Source organism: Exophiala oligosperma, assembly GCF_000835515.1.
Source record: "Exophiala oligosperma strain CBS 72588 unplaced genomic scaffold supercont1.7, whole genome shotgun sequence".
Lineage (NCBI taxonomy): Eukaryota > Fungi > Ascomycota > Eurotiomycetes > Chaetothyriales > Herpotrichiellaceae > Exophiala > Exophiala oligosperma.
Window position 1 is genome coordinate 456,931 of NW_015622824.1, and position 14,753 is coordinate 471,683.

The following is a 14,753-nucleotide window of genomic DNA, read 5'->3' on the forward strand; positions in this document are numbered from 1 at the left end:
CCTTGATCCCTTGAATCAAGTCTCTTGTCCTAGGGATCCTGCGAGTTTCCATGACAGCCCCTAATGACATGCCATTCATCTCACAGATGAGACCTCTGCTTTTACGTACTCATGATGCTTGGGTTGAATGCCAGCCTTCGAAGCCATCCGGGTATTTGTCGACCAAGCGTTTCATCTCCTCCATAGCCAGCTGTCTCATCCTCTTGTTCGCTGGCCAGGCAACAGAGGTTTCAAGATCGACTCTCAGAGCGTAAAGAGCGTTGCGGTCGTCGACGTCTTCGACAGGATATGAGATCTCGGCGTGCTGGTGATAAAGGCGCACGTGTGCCCTATTTGTACGATACCGGGCGGCTCGGAACATGCCAAGGTCATCTGGAAATCCGATTCGATTCGATTTGATTCAAGGACCGAAATGAGTGACAGTCAATGTCGAAAGTCCTGAAGATCACTTACACTCGTGATGTCCGAACAAGGCGCCGCAGTCAAACATTATGACTTGCTCGGTCATAGCATCAATGGCAACGTTTCCATGCCAAAGATCGCCGTGGACCAGGGTAGGCTTCAGCCTCCGCCCGTCGATTTCCATTGGTCTCAACAGTCGAGGAATGACTTTTGTGACGATCTCATCGGCGAGCCGTTGGAGCTTCTCGCTATAACCCTGCACCTCTTGTTCGAGCTTGACCGTCCCTCGAAACGCGCGGGTAAAAAACTCCTCCCATGTGTCACACCATGTGTTCTCAAGCTGAAGAGCCTGCGAAGTTGGGACGCTGAAGCCAAACTTTCCATTCGGTGTATGCGATTCCCGATGTAGCTTGGCAATGACCGCTACCAGCTCCGCGGCTGGGGGTAGCTCCTCAATCATATCCTTGAACTCGAACATGACAAACGCTCGGCCTGGATTCTTCGCCAGGGCACCTTGAGCGACGGGTCGAGGGACGTGGTCCGGAATCACGGCGTGCAGTGCCTTGGTGGATTCATACTCTCCAACTGATTGGGCTTGCGCTGCTGCCCTCGTGTACACCTGTACACAATGAATGAGCACATGTACCTGTGACCACTTCTGCGCCTCAGTTCTGGACCTACCTTCAAAAAGTAAGACTGCTTCCTTCCATCCGGGTTTTCGGTGTCGATTTTTGTGGTAATGGCCCAGAAGGATACGCCGTGAGTAGCCGCCCAGAGCACTCGTGTTCCGTTCGAGAGCGCTGCGTATCGAGTCTTAGCTCCAGCTTTCACTCTTCGACGATCGAGGAGAAAAAAACATACCGGCGAGAACATTGTCATCGACTTGTGTGCCTTCATACCTCTCCCGGTCGGGAATCTGAGGGGCATCGAATTCTGGATCGATGTAAGGCATTGTGTCATCGACGTTGATTGGGCCTGGACTGTTATTTAGTGCACTATTGTGTACGGAGTGATAAGTCGCCAACTGCAATGTCGTTGCTCGAAGTGATCCTTTCACTGGAAGTCAGTCATGTGATTTACCTGACCAAACCGTCTCGACTCTAGTATACGTGCCTGAGGCTAGGGTTGACGGCGCACCCATTCCTATTTTCGACACGAATAGGATGGCCAAAGGCAACCTGGCGCCATTGCTAGGGTCAAATACCGTCGGTCCGGGAGAATGCCCCAAACAAGGGAATGGTCTAAGATTAGTCGAATTCCTGTACTGAGTGCATTGTTAGCAGACTGTCTGAGGAATGCTCTGTGAGGATGGTGGCTTGTCAAGGGGTCAGTATCCCTAAGCCAAAAGGCAAAATGTCACTCCAGTTTTGGTGAATATCTACGTCAACGATGAGCAGCAATCATGCAAAAACATTAATCAGCGAGCGCAAACTGTGTTTGTCAAAAAGGGAGAATTGGCAACTGTGAAAACCGACTTCGCTTGGTATCATGACGAGGTTTTCTCCTCGTCAACGCAGGATGCGACCTGAATTTTCATATCTGTCGTTGCCTTCTCCACTTCATACCTTTCAATCTGATGAGTATCGCTGCTCCTAAGCCGGATATGCCAGTCATAGCACCAATTATGGTAAAGACATAGCCATATCTCAGACTATCAATGAGAGGTTGCACAATCGCAACACCTCCTGCTGATAAGGCGCATCGGGTGACGTTACCAGCAGCAGATGCGGTACTCGCGTTAGCTGCGAAAACGTCGACAAGTAGGGTGTTGAATGTTTGAACAATGCATGTTTGAAGAAAACCAAGCAAAAATTGTAGGACCAACAGAACCTCAATGGGTGCCTTTCTCGCGCAAGCCCAGCCGTAGCTCACTAGAATAAAGAAATCGAGTAAGATGAGAACATTCGCAAACCTGGTACGTGCTTCGTCAATAGGGAAACTTCTCATGTCATCTCCTGAGATCTTGTTGATTGTGAAACCTACTTCTCCTGCTGTCCGTCGGTAATTGATGTCAAGAAACTTGCCGTTCAAGAAGCCACCCAGCGCAACCCCTACGCCGATAGCCAAGTACGTGAGTCCAACCTGCAGTTCGCTGAGATTGTAATAGTTGGTTAAGAGGGCCGGCATTGTGGCTTGGAGGCAATAATAGGCCATGTAGTGGACTGCACTGACCCATAAGATAAGAGCAGCATCGCGATAGAAAACAATCCGCAAGGACGGCAGCGGGTTGGGGATCATCATTCACAAAGCAGAAGAGGTCAAACTATGTTCCGACATGGTGCTTTTGGCATTGCGAGGATATTGCCAGAGGTAAGAAACAAGTGGTCGATTCATCGTCGCGCTGGACAGCTGCCGTTGTCAACCAGTCGACGAGAGGTCTCCGGGAACAAACTCAACAAGACAAGAAGAAACCCCGAACCCAAAATGGTTAGAAACCAAAACACCCATCGCCAGCCTAATTGGTCGATGATGATGCCGCCGAGCAGAGGACCTATAGTAGGGCCGGTATTGGCTGCGACCATGGCGGCGCCGAGCATGCGTCCACGCTTCGCTGGCATTGCAACGTCCGCTAGGACACCATAGCTGATTGCTGCGGTGGCAGAACAGCCAGCACTTTGAAGCGTTCGTAGGGCTATCAGAGTGGCATATGAGGATTTGTTCAACGCTAGCCCGAGCGATGCGGCAATGTAGACGATGAACGTAGAAACGTAGACCGGTCTCCGCCCAACCTTGTCGGCGAGGTCGCCTACGAAAAGAGGAGCGACGCCCTGGAGCACGACGTAAGCGGTGATGGTGAGGTTGATCTCTTGGAGCGACACATGTGTGGCTTGAGCTAGAACTCGCATGGCAGGGAAATAGACATTTGCCGTCATGGGAGAGAAGAACAAGGCAAAGCCCATGATGACTGTAATTATCCATCTTTCCATGCGCGTGAACACACTATACGGTGTGGCGGCACTAGAAGGAGGTAGAGCGACGGTCAGAAACTCTCCTTCTAGATCCTCGGGTGCCAGTATCTCGGGAGATGTCTCTCTATCCTGCTGGATTGAATCAATCTTCGACATTTCTTCCGGGGAAACGTTGAGACAAGGTTCGGATGGTGGTGGACAAACAGGTGGTATACTTCTGTGGTCTCAAATGGGCCAGTAGTATCCTGCCTGGAGATGTTCAAAGCATGGATGAGGTCGCTCGCCGCCAGGCTCAGCGGGAATTACCTGAACACCTGCGTTTATTTGTGGTTGTAGGTCGATGTAAGCTTGATACTTGCCAGAATTGTACCTACCACTGTAAAATAAACGCTTGAAGGGAGAGCTGTTGTGTCCTTGACGTTGCCACGAGCCATGGTGGCTGCATTTGCATTCCTGCCTCTGGGGTTGGGTTAGGAATTGATGTACGGAGTACCGTTATCCCAGAGCCATTTACGGCTCCTAGTATGGAAAGTTACCCGGGACTTCTTCACGTGTTTTGGCGTTTTAGTGCCTCCCTCCTCTTGGGCTCCTAAAGTGGTTGCTTAGGCAGCGAGAGGGAAATTGAAGAACGTCATCCACTTCATGGTGGTCCGAACTTCACCACACTACCTACCACAGATCTTGTACGTACTTTCATAGACAAAGACAAGCATCAAAGTCCAAGAGAAGAATCACTGTCTGCGAGTATCATATACAGCTTCACTTTAAGACTGCCACCGAAAAAGCAATCATGCCTCCCCGCGGTCGCAGATCCAAGGGTTCAACGCCCACCCATGCCCAATCCCGCCTTTCCTTTAACAACTCGGCAAGAGTCACCAAACCAGGCACGAGACAAGACGACTCGGCGAAGAAAGCCGCCTCAAAGCTCTCGGAGGTCACCCAAGCGCCCGTTGAACACGAGATCGAGACGCCCGAGCCTGAAGCAGATGAACTCCAAGCTACGCCAGAGTCTGAGTCGAAGTCGAAGGAGATTGACGTCGCCATACGAGAGTCGCCATTGAAGCCGAAGACGACAAATCCAAAGGCCAAAAAGATACCTGTTCCAGACAAGGACGAGAGAGAGCTTTCAGCCGAGAAGATCACGGATGCGCAGATACGAAAGTACTGGAAGGCCGAGGAGGATGGTAGGCTTGCTCCAAGAAGTATGTATCATTACCTTGTCCTACTTCACCACCCTCTCTACTGGTTGTGTCTGCATCACCCGATGTTTTTTACCCGCGTATGAGAACAGACCAAGACCCTAACAATCCTCGTGACAGTCCACCAAGAGAACCTCTCGCTGCACGAAAAGATCCTACGACACTTTGACCTTTCTTCCCAATTCGGTCCGTGCATTGGTATCCAGAGACTCCAGCGCTGGAAGAGGGCGAACATGTTGGGATTGGAACCGCCCGTCGAGGTCCTGGCTGTGCTCTTGCGCGAAGACGACAAAGAGACGAGCCAGGGTTGCGGCAAATTGGCCTACATTGACGAATTGGCCGGTGGGAAGGTGGTGCTCGTGGAGTGAGAGCAGTTTCAGTGCGGCGCCAATTTAGCACGCACACACAAACAAGTTGCATATGACGAAGTGGATGGTTCTACGATGGTGGTCATTTGAGTGAGCGGAATGAAAAATGGCAAGAGGAGTTCAGGCGAAATCATCATCATGCGTGAATGTTGAGCTTTTAAAAAGGGAGGGTATTGATTGACTCTCAAGAACTATCCACTGGTGGGTGTGTATAGGTTACTACGTGCTGGGCAATACCACAAGCTAGAAGTAAGCAAACCCGAAGCCTGTTTACTATCATGTTCAGGGAGTAGTTATTCGCATCCGTCACAAGGACCAAGGAATAAATTTGGCTTGCGTCACTTTGTCATTATCGTGAAAGGTCTAACATCTGATATTCACGTTCATCTGTCTCGAGTTTCAATCCCGCCCAACAAGGGCGATGACCACTCGTCATACTACATAGCAACAATGCTCCTTCGTAATCATCAGGCAAACTCCGCAAAGAAACACCAATGCCTTTTCCGATTGCCCAGGCGCATGCCAGCCTACCAAAACTGCTTGACAAGGAAGATACTTTAGACCAAACTACATAACAGCCCAAGAGAGTCATCTACTGCGCGCCGAATTCGGGCACGGTGGTCTTCTTGCCGAGCAGGGCCAAAGGCACGATACCGCTGACGTGCATCTCAGGGCCGTACACATGCATGTTTAGTTTAAGCTCTTCACCGACGGCCTTGATGTTCTTGAGACCTTCTTGGTAGTTGGGACCCGCACGGCGGACCCAGATCTGGACCTTGTGCTCGTTGAGAACAGGGGCGACCTCTCTTAGGGCGCGGATGACACCCTTGAAGGTGGAGGCAACGTTGGTAAAGTTGGCGATACCACCACCAATGAACAGGACCTTGCCATCAGGGTGCAATGGCGCTCGGAGCATCAGGTCAAGAACGGTGCGGGCATAGTTGTACGTCTGCGTCTCGCTTGGGGCGCCTGAGTATTCACCGTAGTTGGCCAACTCGGAGACGAATCCAGCGGAAGCAATGGCGTCGGCGTACACGACCGAAGCACCACCACCAGCGACAAGAGTCCAGATGCGACCTTGAGAGTTCAGCACGGTAAGCTTGAGTGAGGCACCGGTCTTCGCATCCATGTCCGCAATGTACTTTTCTTCTTTGCTGAGCTCGCGACCGAAAGGTGCGGGGAATTCCATTGGTGGGCCCACGTCGATGGTGACTTTTCCATCGGTCTTGGTTCCGGGGAGACCAAGAGCAGCAGGACTCCGTGCAATGGCCCATTTTGTGCCACACTCAAAGTCTGCCGTCTGGTCTAGTTTGGCGGCAAGATCGAGGAAGTGGACGTCAGCTGAAGTGCCTGCAGCGTTGGGGATGACAACCAGGGGGTTGATCTCGAGGTAGGTGAACTGGCAATCCACATAGACGGAGTAGAGTCGGACAATAAAGTCGAGTAGAACGTTGTGGACACCTTTGGGGACCTTCTTGAGGAGTGCCGCAGCCAGCTCTTGATTCGAAGGGAAGTTCTTCAGGTCGACTGGGATGAGGATCTTCTCCGCCTTTGCGTCGACATCACCAACATCGACACCACCCTCGTGTGTGAAGAGGATCCAGTCGCCCTAATGCTGAATTAGCGTCTGCCTGCATGGCCGTGCATGTGATACTTACATCTCTGACAGAGTTGATGTTGATGTAGTACTCGGTATCTTGAGGGTGAGGCACAAACGGCTCAACCAAAAATTGCCTGAGCACGCCAGTGACCGTCTCGACCTTCTGTTCCTTGCCGGCTCTGGCTTCGATCCATGCTCTGGCCTCGGCCCACGTCTTGTTCAAGGCCAACAAGCCGCTCTTTCCTCTTCTCTTGATCAGCTGATCTGGCTTTGCGACGAATTTGGCACCCTGGGCGAGGAGCCATGGATAGGTGGCTTCTGCTTGATCAAGAATCGTCTTAACCGATTCATCTTCGGGGAAGTAGAGGGAGGCTAGTTTCGCAGGAGGATTGTGCACACCAGATGGTTTCAGAGGAGTCGGCTTGACCACTGGAGCACGAGTGAGGTGGTAGTTCAGAATGGCCTTTCCATCAGCCTCGAGAATGGATTTTGCTGACATTGTTGCGGCGGTGAGGGGTAAACAGAGGAAGAACTTGGGAGGGTTGAAGACACAAAAGAGGGTTGTACAGAAGTCAAGATAGTAGAAATGTAGAGGATGAAGTCTCGACGACAGTGAACAGTAATAGACAGGCTCTTCTTCTGTCAGAATTCAAGTGTGAGATCGTGAGTGTGGTAGAATTCCAAACAGCTTGGGGGCAGAATTATCGCTGGATTGGGTGAGTCTCAGGACAATTGCTGGCGTTCGGAGAGCGGCTTGCACAATAATTTTTTGGCGGAGACGTTGTTGGGAATGTCTAACAGGAGGCTTTAGCCCTATGGGGGATTGCTAAACTTAACCAGCAACTCACTAGCCCGTACTCCGTATTCCGTAGTGGATCGGGGGTCCAGCTACGACCTCAATGCAATGTGCATTGCGCCAACCGCCAGGAACCCTCTCTCTAGAGATGGCCCACGATGCCAACCAGTAGCGTACTGTGCAAGGGGCATTTGCAGACCATCCAGACTAGACTACCAACAATATCGGTCACCGCCTCCTCAGCCGTTGCTGACCCTGTGACGTTGATGATAGACGCCGCGCACACCTTTGATTTGTTGAAGACTGGCACTCAGGGCAACAGTTTCAATGAAACCGCGGATCGCTTTGTGGCGAGCATCCCCTCCGTACGTGATGGAAACCACCGGGAGAACAAGGTAACCTGGCAATTTCCAGCTAGGTCCCAATATTCTCTTGGAGAGCAGAATGGATATTCGCCGAACGCGGTACTTTGTTGTCCTGCATAGAGGAGAAAATCGTGCCACCCGGGGATACGAGATACGTTGACCGGACTCCGAAGACAAGTGTCAACGAGGCACGCGAGGAGGGCCTCTCCTGCATCGTCCACTCAGGGCGCGGCCGGGGGGGGTCTTCTTGCGATCAGGCCCGCCAAAAATGTCTACAGCCTTTCCGACGACGGGCCGCAAAAAGGTCAATAATGGTGAAGTGATGGCGATTGAGGCTGCTCGTTAGTTAGTACGGAGTTCTCGTAGAGGCATGGCGGTCCCTGTGATGGTCCACTGAAAATCTCACCGCAACGCAGGGATGAACAAGTTGGGGGCCGCCATGCTATTTTCGGGGGACCACCAGGCTTTAGCACCCGGAGCTCAACAAGCAGGCCTCTCCAACAAATCGCTGACTGCTGAGCTGCGAATTACTGTGTATTTTCTCGCGGGCGCACCCAGCATCATCTTCACACTCCACAAGTTAGACCACCGCCAGATTCACCTCGACAACTTTTTCTCGCTCGGTGTTGGTGTCTTTCGCTGAATTTCAACCGACAGTCTCTCTTCCATCCCTCCCTGTCTACCACACATTCAACACTCACTATTGCCCGAATGTAAGTCTATGAGAAGTTCCTGGCCCATCGCAATCTACTCCCTCCTCATTCAACTCCTTTCGTTGGGAACACTCGTTGTATATCGTCACAGCCCTCCACTGTACTTGAACTGACACGATGGGACTTCTAGTTCGTGAAGACTCTCCTCAAGACTCTCCTACAATGCCTTCTGCCAGCGGGCCTGCGCCCCTCTCCAATGGGCTGCCCAAAGTCAACGTCCCAGATGGCAACAACTCTCCTGGGTCAGAGACACCATTCTCTGCCAACGACAACATCCGTCGATTTGACCCCCCTTCGAGGGTTCTGAGCCCTGTCCAACATGCCCTCTTCCACAACAAGACGAGATGTTTTGTCTAGTAAGTAACAGATGTGATTTCCGAATTTCGAAGGGAAAGGGATCTGACCATTGGAATAGTGGTATGCAGCCAAAGGCCGTCCAGGGCATGCTCGACTTCGACTTCATTTGCAAGCGAACGACTCCTTCCGTTGCAGGTATCATCTACACATTTGGCGGCCAATTCGTCAGCAAAATGTACTGGGGTACCAGCGAAACTCTGTTGCCAGTCTATCAGTCCGTGGACAAGGCTTTCGAGAAGCACCCAGACGTGGACACGATCGTGAACTTTGCCTCTTCCCGATCAGTCTACAGCTCAACTATGGAGCTCATGAACATTCCCCAAGTCCGCACCATTGCCATCATCGCAGAGGGTGTCCCTGAGAGACGTGCCCGTGAGATCATGATCAAGTCAAAAGAGAAGGGAATTACCATCATCGGACCTGCCACAGTCGGTGGTATCAAGCCGGGTGCGTTCAAGATTGGCAACACTGGTGGTATGATGGACAATATCGTGGCCTCGAAGCTTTACCGCAAGGGTTCCGTTGGTTATGTCTCAAAGTCTGGTGGTATGTCCAACGAACTCAACAACATCATCTCTCAAAACACCGACGGTGTGTACGAGGGTATTGCCATTGGTGGTGACAGATATCCTGGAACCACCTTCATCGACCATCTGATGCGCTACCAGAACGAGCCTGAATGCAAGATTCTGCTTCTTCTAGGTGAAGTCGGTGGTGTCGAAGAGTACAGAGTGATTGAGGCGGTCAAGAAGGGCCAAATCACCAAGCCCATCGTGGCCTGGGCCATTGGTACCTGCGCTAGCATGTTCAAGACTGAGGTTCAATTCGGTCACGCCGGTGCCTCCGCCAACTCCCAACTCGAGACTGCTGTTGTCAAGAACCAGTCGATGAAGGAAGCTGGATTCTTTGTTCCCGATACTTTCGAAGAGATGCCCCAGGTCCTTGCCGAGGTCTACCAGAAGCTCGTCAAGCAAGGCACGATCAAGCCTGCGCCAGAGCCAGTTCCTCCCAAGATCCCCATCGATTACGCCTGGGCCCAGGAATTGGGCCTTATCCGAAAGCCGGCCGCTTTCATTTCCACCATTTCTGACGACAGAGGCCAAGAGCTGCTCTACGCCGGTATGCCAATCTCTGATGTCTTCAAGGAGGATATCGGTATTGGTGGTGTCATGTCTCTCCTGTGGTTCCGTCGCCGGTTCCCTCCTTTTGCTAGCAAGTTCTTGGAGATGGTCCTCATGTTGACTGCCGATCATGGTCCGGCCGTGTCTGGTGCCATGAACACCATCATCACAACCCGTGCTGGCAAGGACCTGATCTCCTCGCTTGTTGCCGGTCTTCTCACCATCGGTTCCCGCTTTGGTGGTGCCCTTGATGGTGCCGCCGAGGAGTTCTCCAAGGCCTTTGACAAGGGCTGGTCTCCCCGTGAATTCGTCGACACCATGAGAAAGGAGAACAAACTTAGTATGTCTACTCTCAAACGTCACCTTTGGAAACAATGCTAACCATGTTTGCAGTCCCTGGTATCGGCCATCGTATCAAGTCCCGAAACAACCCTGATCTCCGTGTGGAGCTCGTGAAGGAGTACGTCCTGAAGCACTTCCCCTCTCACAAGTTGCTCGACTATGCCATCGCTGTCGAGACTGTCACCACATCCAAGAAAGACAATCTCATCCTTAACGTCGACGGCTGCATTGCAGTATGCTTCGGTAAGTTCAAAATACCTCTGGAGTTTCTCCTTTCTTCACTAGGTCCCGTGGTTAACGATAATATTTAGTTGATCTGATGAGATCGTCTGGCATCTTCAGTTCTGAGGAGGCTGAGGACTACATGCGCATGGGCGTCCTCAACGGTCTGTTCGTCCTGGGTAGATCTATCGGTTTGATTGCCCATTACCTTGATCAAAAGCGCGTATGTTGCCATTCTCTCCATTTAATTGGTCTCAAAACTAACAAAATTTGTAGCTCCGAACTGGACTTTACAGACATCCTTGGGATGATATCACTTACCTTCTCCCAACCTTGGCCAAGGGTGGCAGTGGTGAAGGCAGAGTTGAAGTTTCTATGTAAAGCGATTGGAAAAAGAAGTTTTGGGGCGTCTGTGAAGGCAGCAGTTGTTGCACCACGTCTTGGCTTTGCATGGAGCAGGTCGTGGCTCGGCGTTATAAAGACTTGGGCGAGTTCGAACGGGGGTCTGAAAGGCTGAGTGTTTGTCAATGTCTGTAGGTAACGAACGGGCTCATGATGAGAAAGACCAAAATTTTATGTGTTTTGTCTTGGTTGGAAGGTGCAAATAATTAGTGTACAACACTATAAGGCACGGATCAGAGTATGTTTTTCAGAATATGACCATGATGCACCGATCAAACGATTCTGTTCTTTCTCTTGGTCGGCTTGTTTTTGCTTCCTTCGTAATCGTCGGTCACTTGATAGTAATTTGATTTCTACTCGAATGCGGGCGGTTTGCCTTTAATGACAGGGGAAACGATGTCTATGTTTTGACAGTTGACGCGATTTGATATTATGCATTCTACATGATGTACGTAGTACTCTGGAGGTATATTGAGTTTTTAAGGGTGCGAGGCTGCTCAATGCTTGTATAAGACTACAGTACGGAATACGCGCTGCTTTTATACGCGTTTCTATTCATTCGGCTAGTTACGCGTTCTGCCACTCGTCACCGCCTGGAAGAAAAAATGTCCTTAGCTGCGACTTCTAATATCCGTTACCACCTCCAAACTCTCTACTGTCTGCCTGGTGAAGACGACGAAGGTTAGCTACCACTCATTTCAACTTGAGAGCATCGAGATTCGTGGCCGTCACTTTTTCTTTTCACGCATCCAGACGATGGCTACCAACGGTGTCCCTACTTCTCCCTTTGTCACACTCGTTTCGTCTGACGGCTTCGAGTTCCACGTTCGCCGTTCCGCCGCGTGTGTCTCTGGTACGATCCGACGTATGTTGGACACACAAAGTACGTTACCTTCTTCTCGCCACTTTTCAATGGTTTACAGAAATTGGGTTAACTAATGCATACCTACCTTACAGGCAACTTCAGTGAAGCTCAGACCGGAGTATGTCACCTCGAAAACATCAGCGGTATCGTCTTGGAAAAGGTCGTCGAGTACTTTTACTACAATGAGAAACATCGAAACAGCCAAGGCGTGCCTGACATGGACATACCGTCTGAATTGTGCCTGGAGCTCCTCATGGCCGCAGACTTTCTGTTGACCTGAAAGACAAAAGCCTGGTACCTTGGAACTCGAGCTTAAACAGGTTGCTACCTGTTTGACGGGATTGGTGTCCTCTGCTACGAGACAACACAAAACTTGCGGTCAGCCTTCTGCCGGTGTGGTCACGTATCTAGGTACACACCACCAGCCGTCCTCGATGGTTTCTGGACTCGCGCTTCGATATCGCACAAGGTCAAGATGAAACTGGAATTGTGCGTTTGAAGTCGCTTCGCCTAGAATGTCAACGCCATCAAAAATGCCCACCATGATGCGGGCTCAGTGGACTGCGCACACTCAGTGGCGAATGAGGCATTGGATTCGGCACCTCTTATGAAAGCAAAAAGGGATCCATGCATTCTGAATGCCGGAATGCCCAACACAACCTTGTTCTGGTTCGGCTTGGTGACACAAGTCAGGTCGGGACATGGCTGGACGAAGATGAGACAGTAAAACTATCGAAGAAGCTGATACTCGTGCCAAAAACAAAAAAGCCAAAAAAAATTCTCCCTCTCCAAAACAATCTCCCCCTTCTCCCTCCAAACCCATCTCAAGCATATACGTCTCCTGCCTCTCTCCCAAGGGTTGACGTCTATAGAAGATGGGAGATCAAACTTTTCTACTCCCTAGATCATCAGGCAGTCCGCCTGGCAATTTTTTCATGCTGATATCGGACGTTCTCTCAAGGGGAGACAAACACCACTTATTATGTTTTAAGAATAATGAGATTGTAACTCAACCATCTTAAGATATATTTTCATTTCTGTATGAGCACACTCCTCACACGTTCGTGGACCAGTCTTTTCAAAGTCTATCTACCAGGGTATCAAGTCTATTATAAATAATTTTTTTGTTCCTTCGTCCGTCATCACGGGTGTCGCCTTGTTCCCCCTGTCAAGTGATCAGTCTTGCTGTGACCACTCTTCCTTATCAGGAGACTGAGTATTCAACGCCGAACCACATATTAAGGAATGTCCGTTGGTTGTATCATTTGGGGTTTGACTGCGGCTGCTGCTGCTGCTGCTGATTTTGTGTCTGGGTTCCCTTCCTCGGTGTGCCCGAATGGTTCGGTCTCTTCCCCTTGGACCCAGCTCGGACCTTTTCCTCGTACAACTTTTCCGTCCCGAAACAGGCGTCGCTGAGGCGGAGGTAGCTCACCACGCCCATGTCGACGACGGCCAGCAGGACGTTCTTGCGACCGTACCGGATGCGCGTCTCCAGTCTCTTTGCTTTGTCTTTCGTCAGGGCGTCATCGGGTTGCGAGTCCAACAGGTCACCGATCTCTGAGAGCGTGGGCATGGACGTGGTTCGAGCGTCGACCACGGCGATGCGGTAGTCCGGAGGAGGGGGAGCACTTTTGCGGTAACTATTTTGAGCGTTGGGTTTCCACACGTGGAAATGGATTCGGAAGGGGGCCTTAGGGGTGATGCTTCGGTTCGATTGAGATACTTTGTTGTTGTCGTTGTCGTTGTCGTTGTTGCAGTCGGAGTCAGGACTTGGAGGAGGAGGTCTAGTAGGGTCATGATAAGGTATTAGGGACAACGCGCGGAACATGTCTGTATAGTTCCTGTACAAGCCTGGGGCGACGAGAGGACCTGAAGCGGTACATACGCCGTCACGGCTTGGTTGAGATAGCCACGAGACAAGCCTGTGGATGAGGCTCACGGCATTCGAGATCGCGTTGTGTGCCATTGGCGGTGGTGATGGTGGTGAAGATGAGAGTGCTGTTGGATCTTGACAATCAGGTTGTGAATGTACATGGCCATTCGCCGGGGCAGGATCTTCGTCGTGCCATGTTGGAGCCCTTTGGACGATGTATCCTATGCGTTTGAGCCCGGCGTAGACGGTATATCGTTCAAGCGTGAGGTCATCTTTGCCTATGAAGCTGGCATAGGCACCCTGTAAACTCATTGGCAATTCACCAATCTTCAAATCTGGTTCTTCTTGTGTTTGTGGCTCGCTTTTGCCATTCTTCTCCTCTTCCTCTCCCTCCTTCGCCACGGCCACGGTGTCAGGTTTCCCTTCAACCTCTTCACCTTGGTTTGAGACGTCGTTTCCTGGTTCATTGTCATCGTGCTCGTTCTCATTCTCATCCTCGATGTCCGGCCATCGTATGTCTAGAGTCCCCCGCTCCAACAAGAACAGTGCCTCCTCCGGTAAGAACCACGTAGAGTTGTGCCTGTCTGCTAGTCCCATCGTTTTCGAGTAAGTACCCTTGAACTTCGGGACCACGACGCATCGTCCATTTCGGCCTGTGCCTGTTCCATTGTCGTCCCACCTCCAGTCCTGTTCCCAGGGTAGATATTGACCCACGATATGTTTGCCTACATGGACTCTAACCGAGCTGAGAGCAGTGTGCATCGCGAGGCGGGAGGCATCGAGGGCAGAGGCTTGTGAGCGTGTGGGATTCGGCTCAAAGTCTTTGTCGCCTCGCTTTGGGACTACCGTTTGCCCGCTCTTTGCGGCCGTGATGGACGAGAGGAATCGAAAATCTTGCGTCTCATCTTCGAAATCGTCGGGGTTCGCGTTGGACGTTGTGGGAATGGCATCTTCGTCTGCGTCCGCCATGGCCGAATGGTAGATGAAGAATCGGTTGGGTGTCGCGTGCGCGCATCAGGTTGTATGAGCAGAATGTACGATCTTGCGATTCATTGACTGCGAGTGTGAAGCGGTAGGTGGGTTGCATGAATCATGCAGAGAAAAAGGCGCGAGTCATGAGGCCTCTCTTATCTTATCTTAGCGTAGCCTTGTCAATACAGCGAGGCTGAGGCCCCAAAGGATCCTGGAGGGGTTTCATTATCAATTCTCGAGGTGCTTC

At 51.2% G+C, this 14,753-nt stretch overlaps 7 protein-coding genes across 7 annotated transcripts; 4 read left to right on the top strand and 3 right to left on the bottom strand.

The window, feature by feature from the left end:
- Positions 1-109: 109 nt before the first annotated feature.
- On the bottom strand, positions 110-2,529 carry PV06_07474 (uncharacterized protein; the record flags this gene model as incomplete). Its single annotated transcript, XM_016408723.1, has 5 exons — positions 110-372; positions 454-1,021; positions 1,084-1,202; positions 1,264-1,377; positions 1,968-2,529. 5 exons carry the CDS (start codon positions 2,527-2,529, stop codon positions 110-112), a joined length of 1,626 nt encoding a protein of 541 aa, XP_016260477.1.
- Positions 2,530-3,959: 1,430 nt separating this feature from the next.
- Positions 3,960-5,217, top strand: PV06_07475 (uncharacterized protein). The gene is made up of 2 exons (XM_016408724.1): positions 3,960-4,513; positions 4,631-5,217. Exons 1-2 carry the CDS (start codon positions 4,102-4,104, stop codon positions 4,876-4,878), a joined length of 660 nt encoding a protein of 219 aa, XP_016260478.1. The 5' UTR covers positions 3,960-4,101; the 3' UTR covers positions 4,879-5,217.
- PV06_07476 (uncharacterized protein) lies at positions 5,172-7,262 on the bottom strand. The gene is made up of 2 exons (XM_016408725.1): positions 6,537-7,262; positions 5,172-6,487 (listed from the first exon to the last, which is right to left on the bottom strand). The coding sequence occupies exons 1-2, from the start codon at positions 6,975-6,977 to the stop codon at positions 5,471-5,473; spliced, it is 1,458 nt and encodes a 485-aa protein (XP_016260479.1). The 5' UTR covers positions 6,978-7,262; the 3' UTR covers positions 5,172-5,470.
- An 836-nt stretch (positions 7,263-8,098) lies between these two features.
- Positions 8,099-11,073, top strand: PV06_07477 (ATP-citrate synthase subunit 1). Its single transcript, XM_016408726.1, has 6 exons — positions 8,099-8,352; positions 8,483-8,708; positions 8,768-10,170; positions 10,224-10,415; positions 10,484-10,617; positions 10,671-11,073. The coding sequence occupies exons 2-6, from the start codon at positions 8,515-8,517 to the stop codon at positions 10,773-10,775; spliced, it is 2,028 nt and encodes a 675-aa protein (XP_016260480.1). The 5' UTR covers positions 8,099-8,352; positions 8,483-8,514; the 3' UTR covers positions 10,776-11,073.
- Positions 11,074-11,552: 479 nt separating this feature from the next.
- On the top strand, positions 11,553-11,941 carry PV06_07478 (uncharacterized protein; the record flags this gene model as incomplete). The annotated part of the gene is made up of 2 exons (XM_016408727.1): positions 11,553-11,679; positions 11,754-11,941. The coding sequence occupies 2 exons, from the start codon at positions 11,553-11,555 to the stop codon at positions 11,939-11,941; spliced, it is 315 nt and encodes a 104-aa protein (XP_016260481.1).
- A 347-nt stretch (positions 11,942-12,288) lies between these two features.
- PV06_07479 (uncharacterized protein) lies at positions 12,289-12,603 on the top strand (the record flags this gene model as incomplete). Its single annotated transcript, XM_016408728.1, has 1 exon — positions 12,289-12,603. The coding sequence occupies one exon, from the start codon at positions 12,289-12,291 to the stop codon at positions 12,601-12,603; it is 315 nt and encodes a 104-aa protein (XP_016260482.1).
- A 108-nt stretch (positions 12,604-12,711) lies between these two features.
- Positions 12,712-14,516, bottom strand: PV06_07480 (uncharacterized protein). Its single transcript, XM_016408729.1, has one exon. The coding sequence runs from the start codon at positions 14,501-14,503 to the stop codon at positions 12,923-12,925; it is 1,581 nt and encodes a 526-aa protein (XP_016260483.1). The 5' UTR covers positions 14,504-14,516; the 3' UTR covers positions 12,712-12,922.
- Between the last annotated feature and the right edge of the window lie 237 nt (positions 14,517-14,753).

Bases quoted from the DNA above. Each gene is read 5' to 3' on its own strand.
- PV06_07475 (XM_016408724.1), top strand. From the start codon at position 4,102: ATGCCTCCCCGCGGTCGCAGATCCAAGGGTTCAACGCCCACCCATGCC. The intron at 4,514-4,630 runs GTATGTATCATT...TCCTCGTGACAG, and splicing joins TGGTAGGCTTGCTCCAAGAA to TCCACCAAGAGAACCTCTCG.
- PV06_07477 (XM_016408726.1), top strand. From the start codon at position 8,515: ATGCCTTCTGCCAGCGGGCCTGCGCCCCTCTCCAATGGGCTGCCCAAA. The intron at 8,709-8,767 runs GTAAGTAACAGA...CCATTGGAATAG, and splicing joins AAGACGAGATGTTTTGTCTA to TGGTATGCAGCCAAAGGCCG. The intron at 10,416-10,483 runs GTAAGTTCAAAA...GATAATATTTAG, and splicing joins CTGCATTGCAGTATGCTTCG to TTGATCTGATGAGATCGTCT.
- PV06_07480 (XM_016408729.1), bottom strand. From the start codon at position 14,503: ATGGCGGACGCAGACGAAGATGCCATTCCCACAACGTCCAACGCGAAC.
- PV06_07476 (XM_016408725.1), bottom strand. From the start codon at position 6,977: ATGTCAGCAAAATCCATTCTCGAGGCTGATGGAAAGGCCATTCTGAAC. The intron at 6,488-6,536 runs GTAAGTATCACA...ATTCAGCATTAG, and splicing joins ACATCAACTCTGTCAGAGAT to GGCGACTGGATCCTCTTCAC.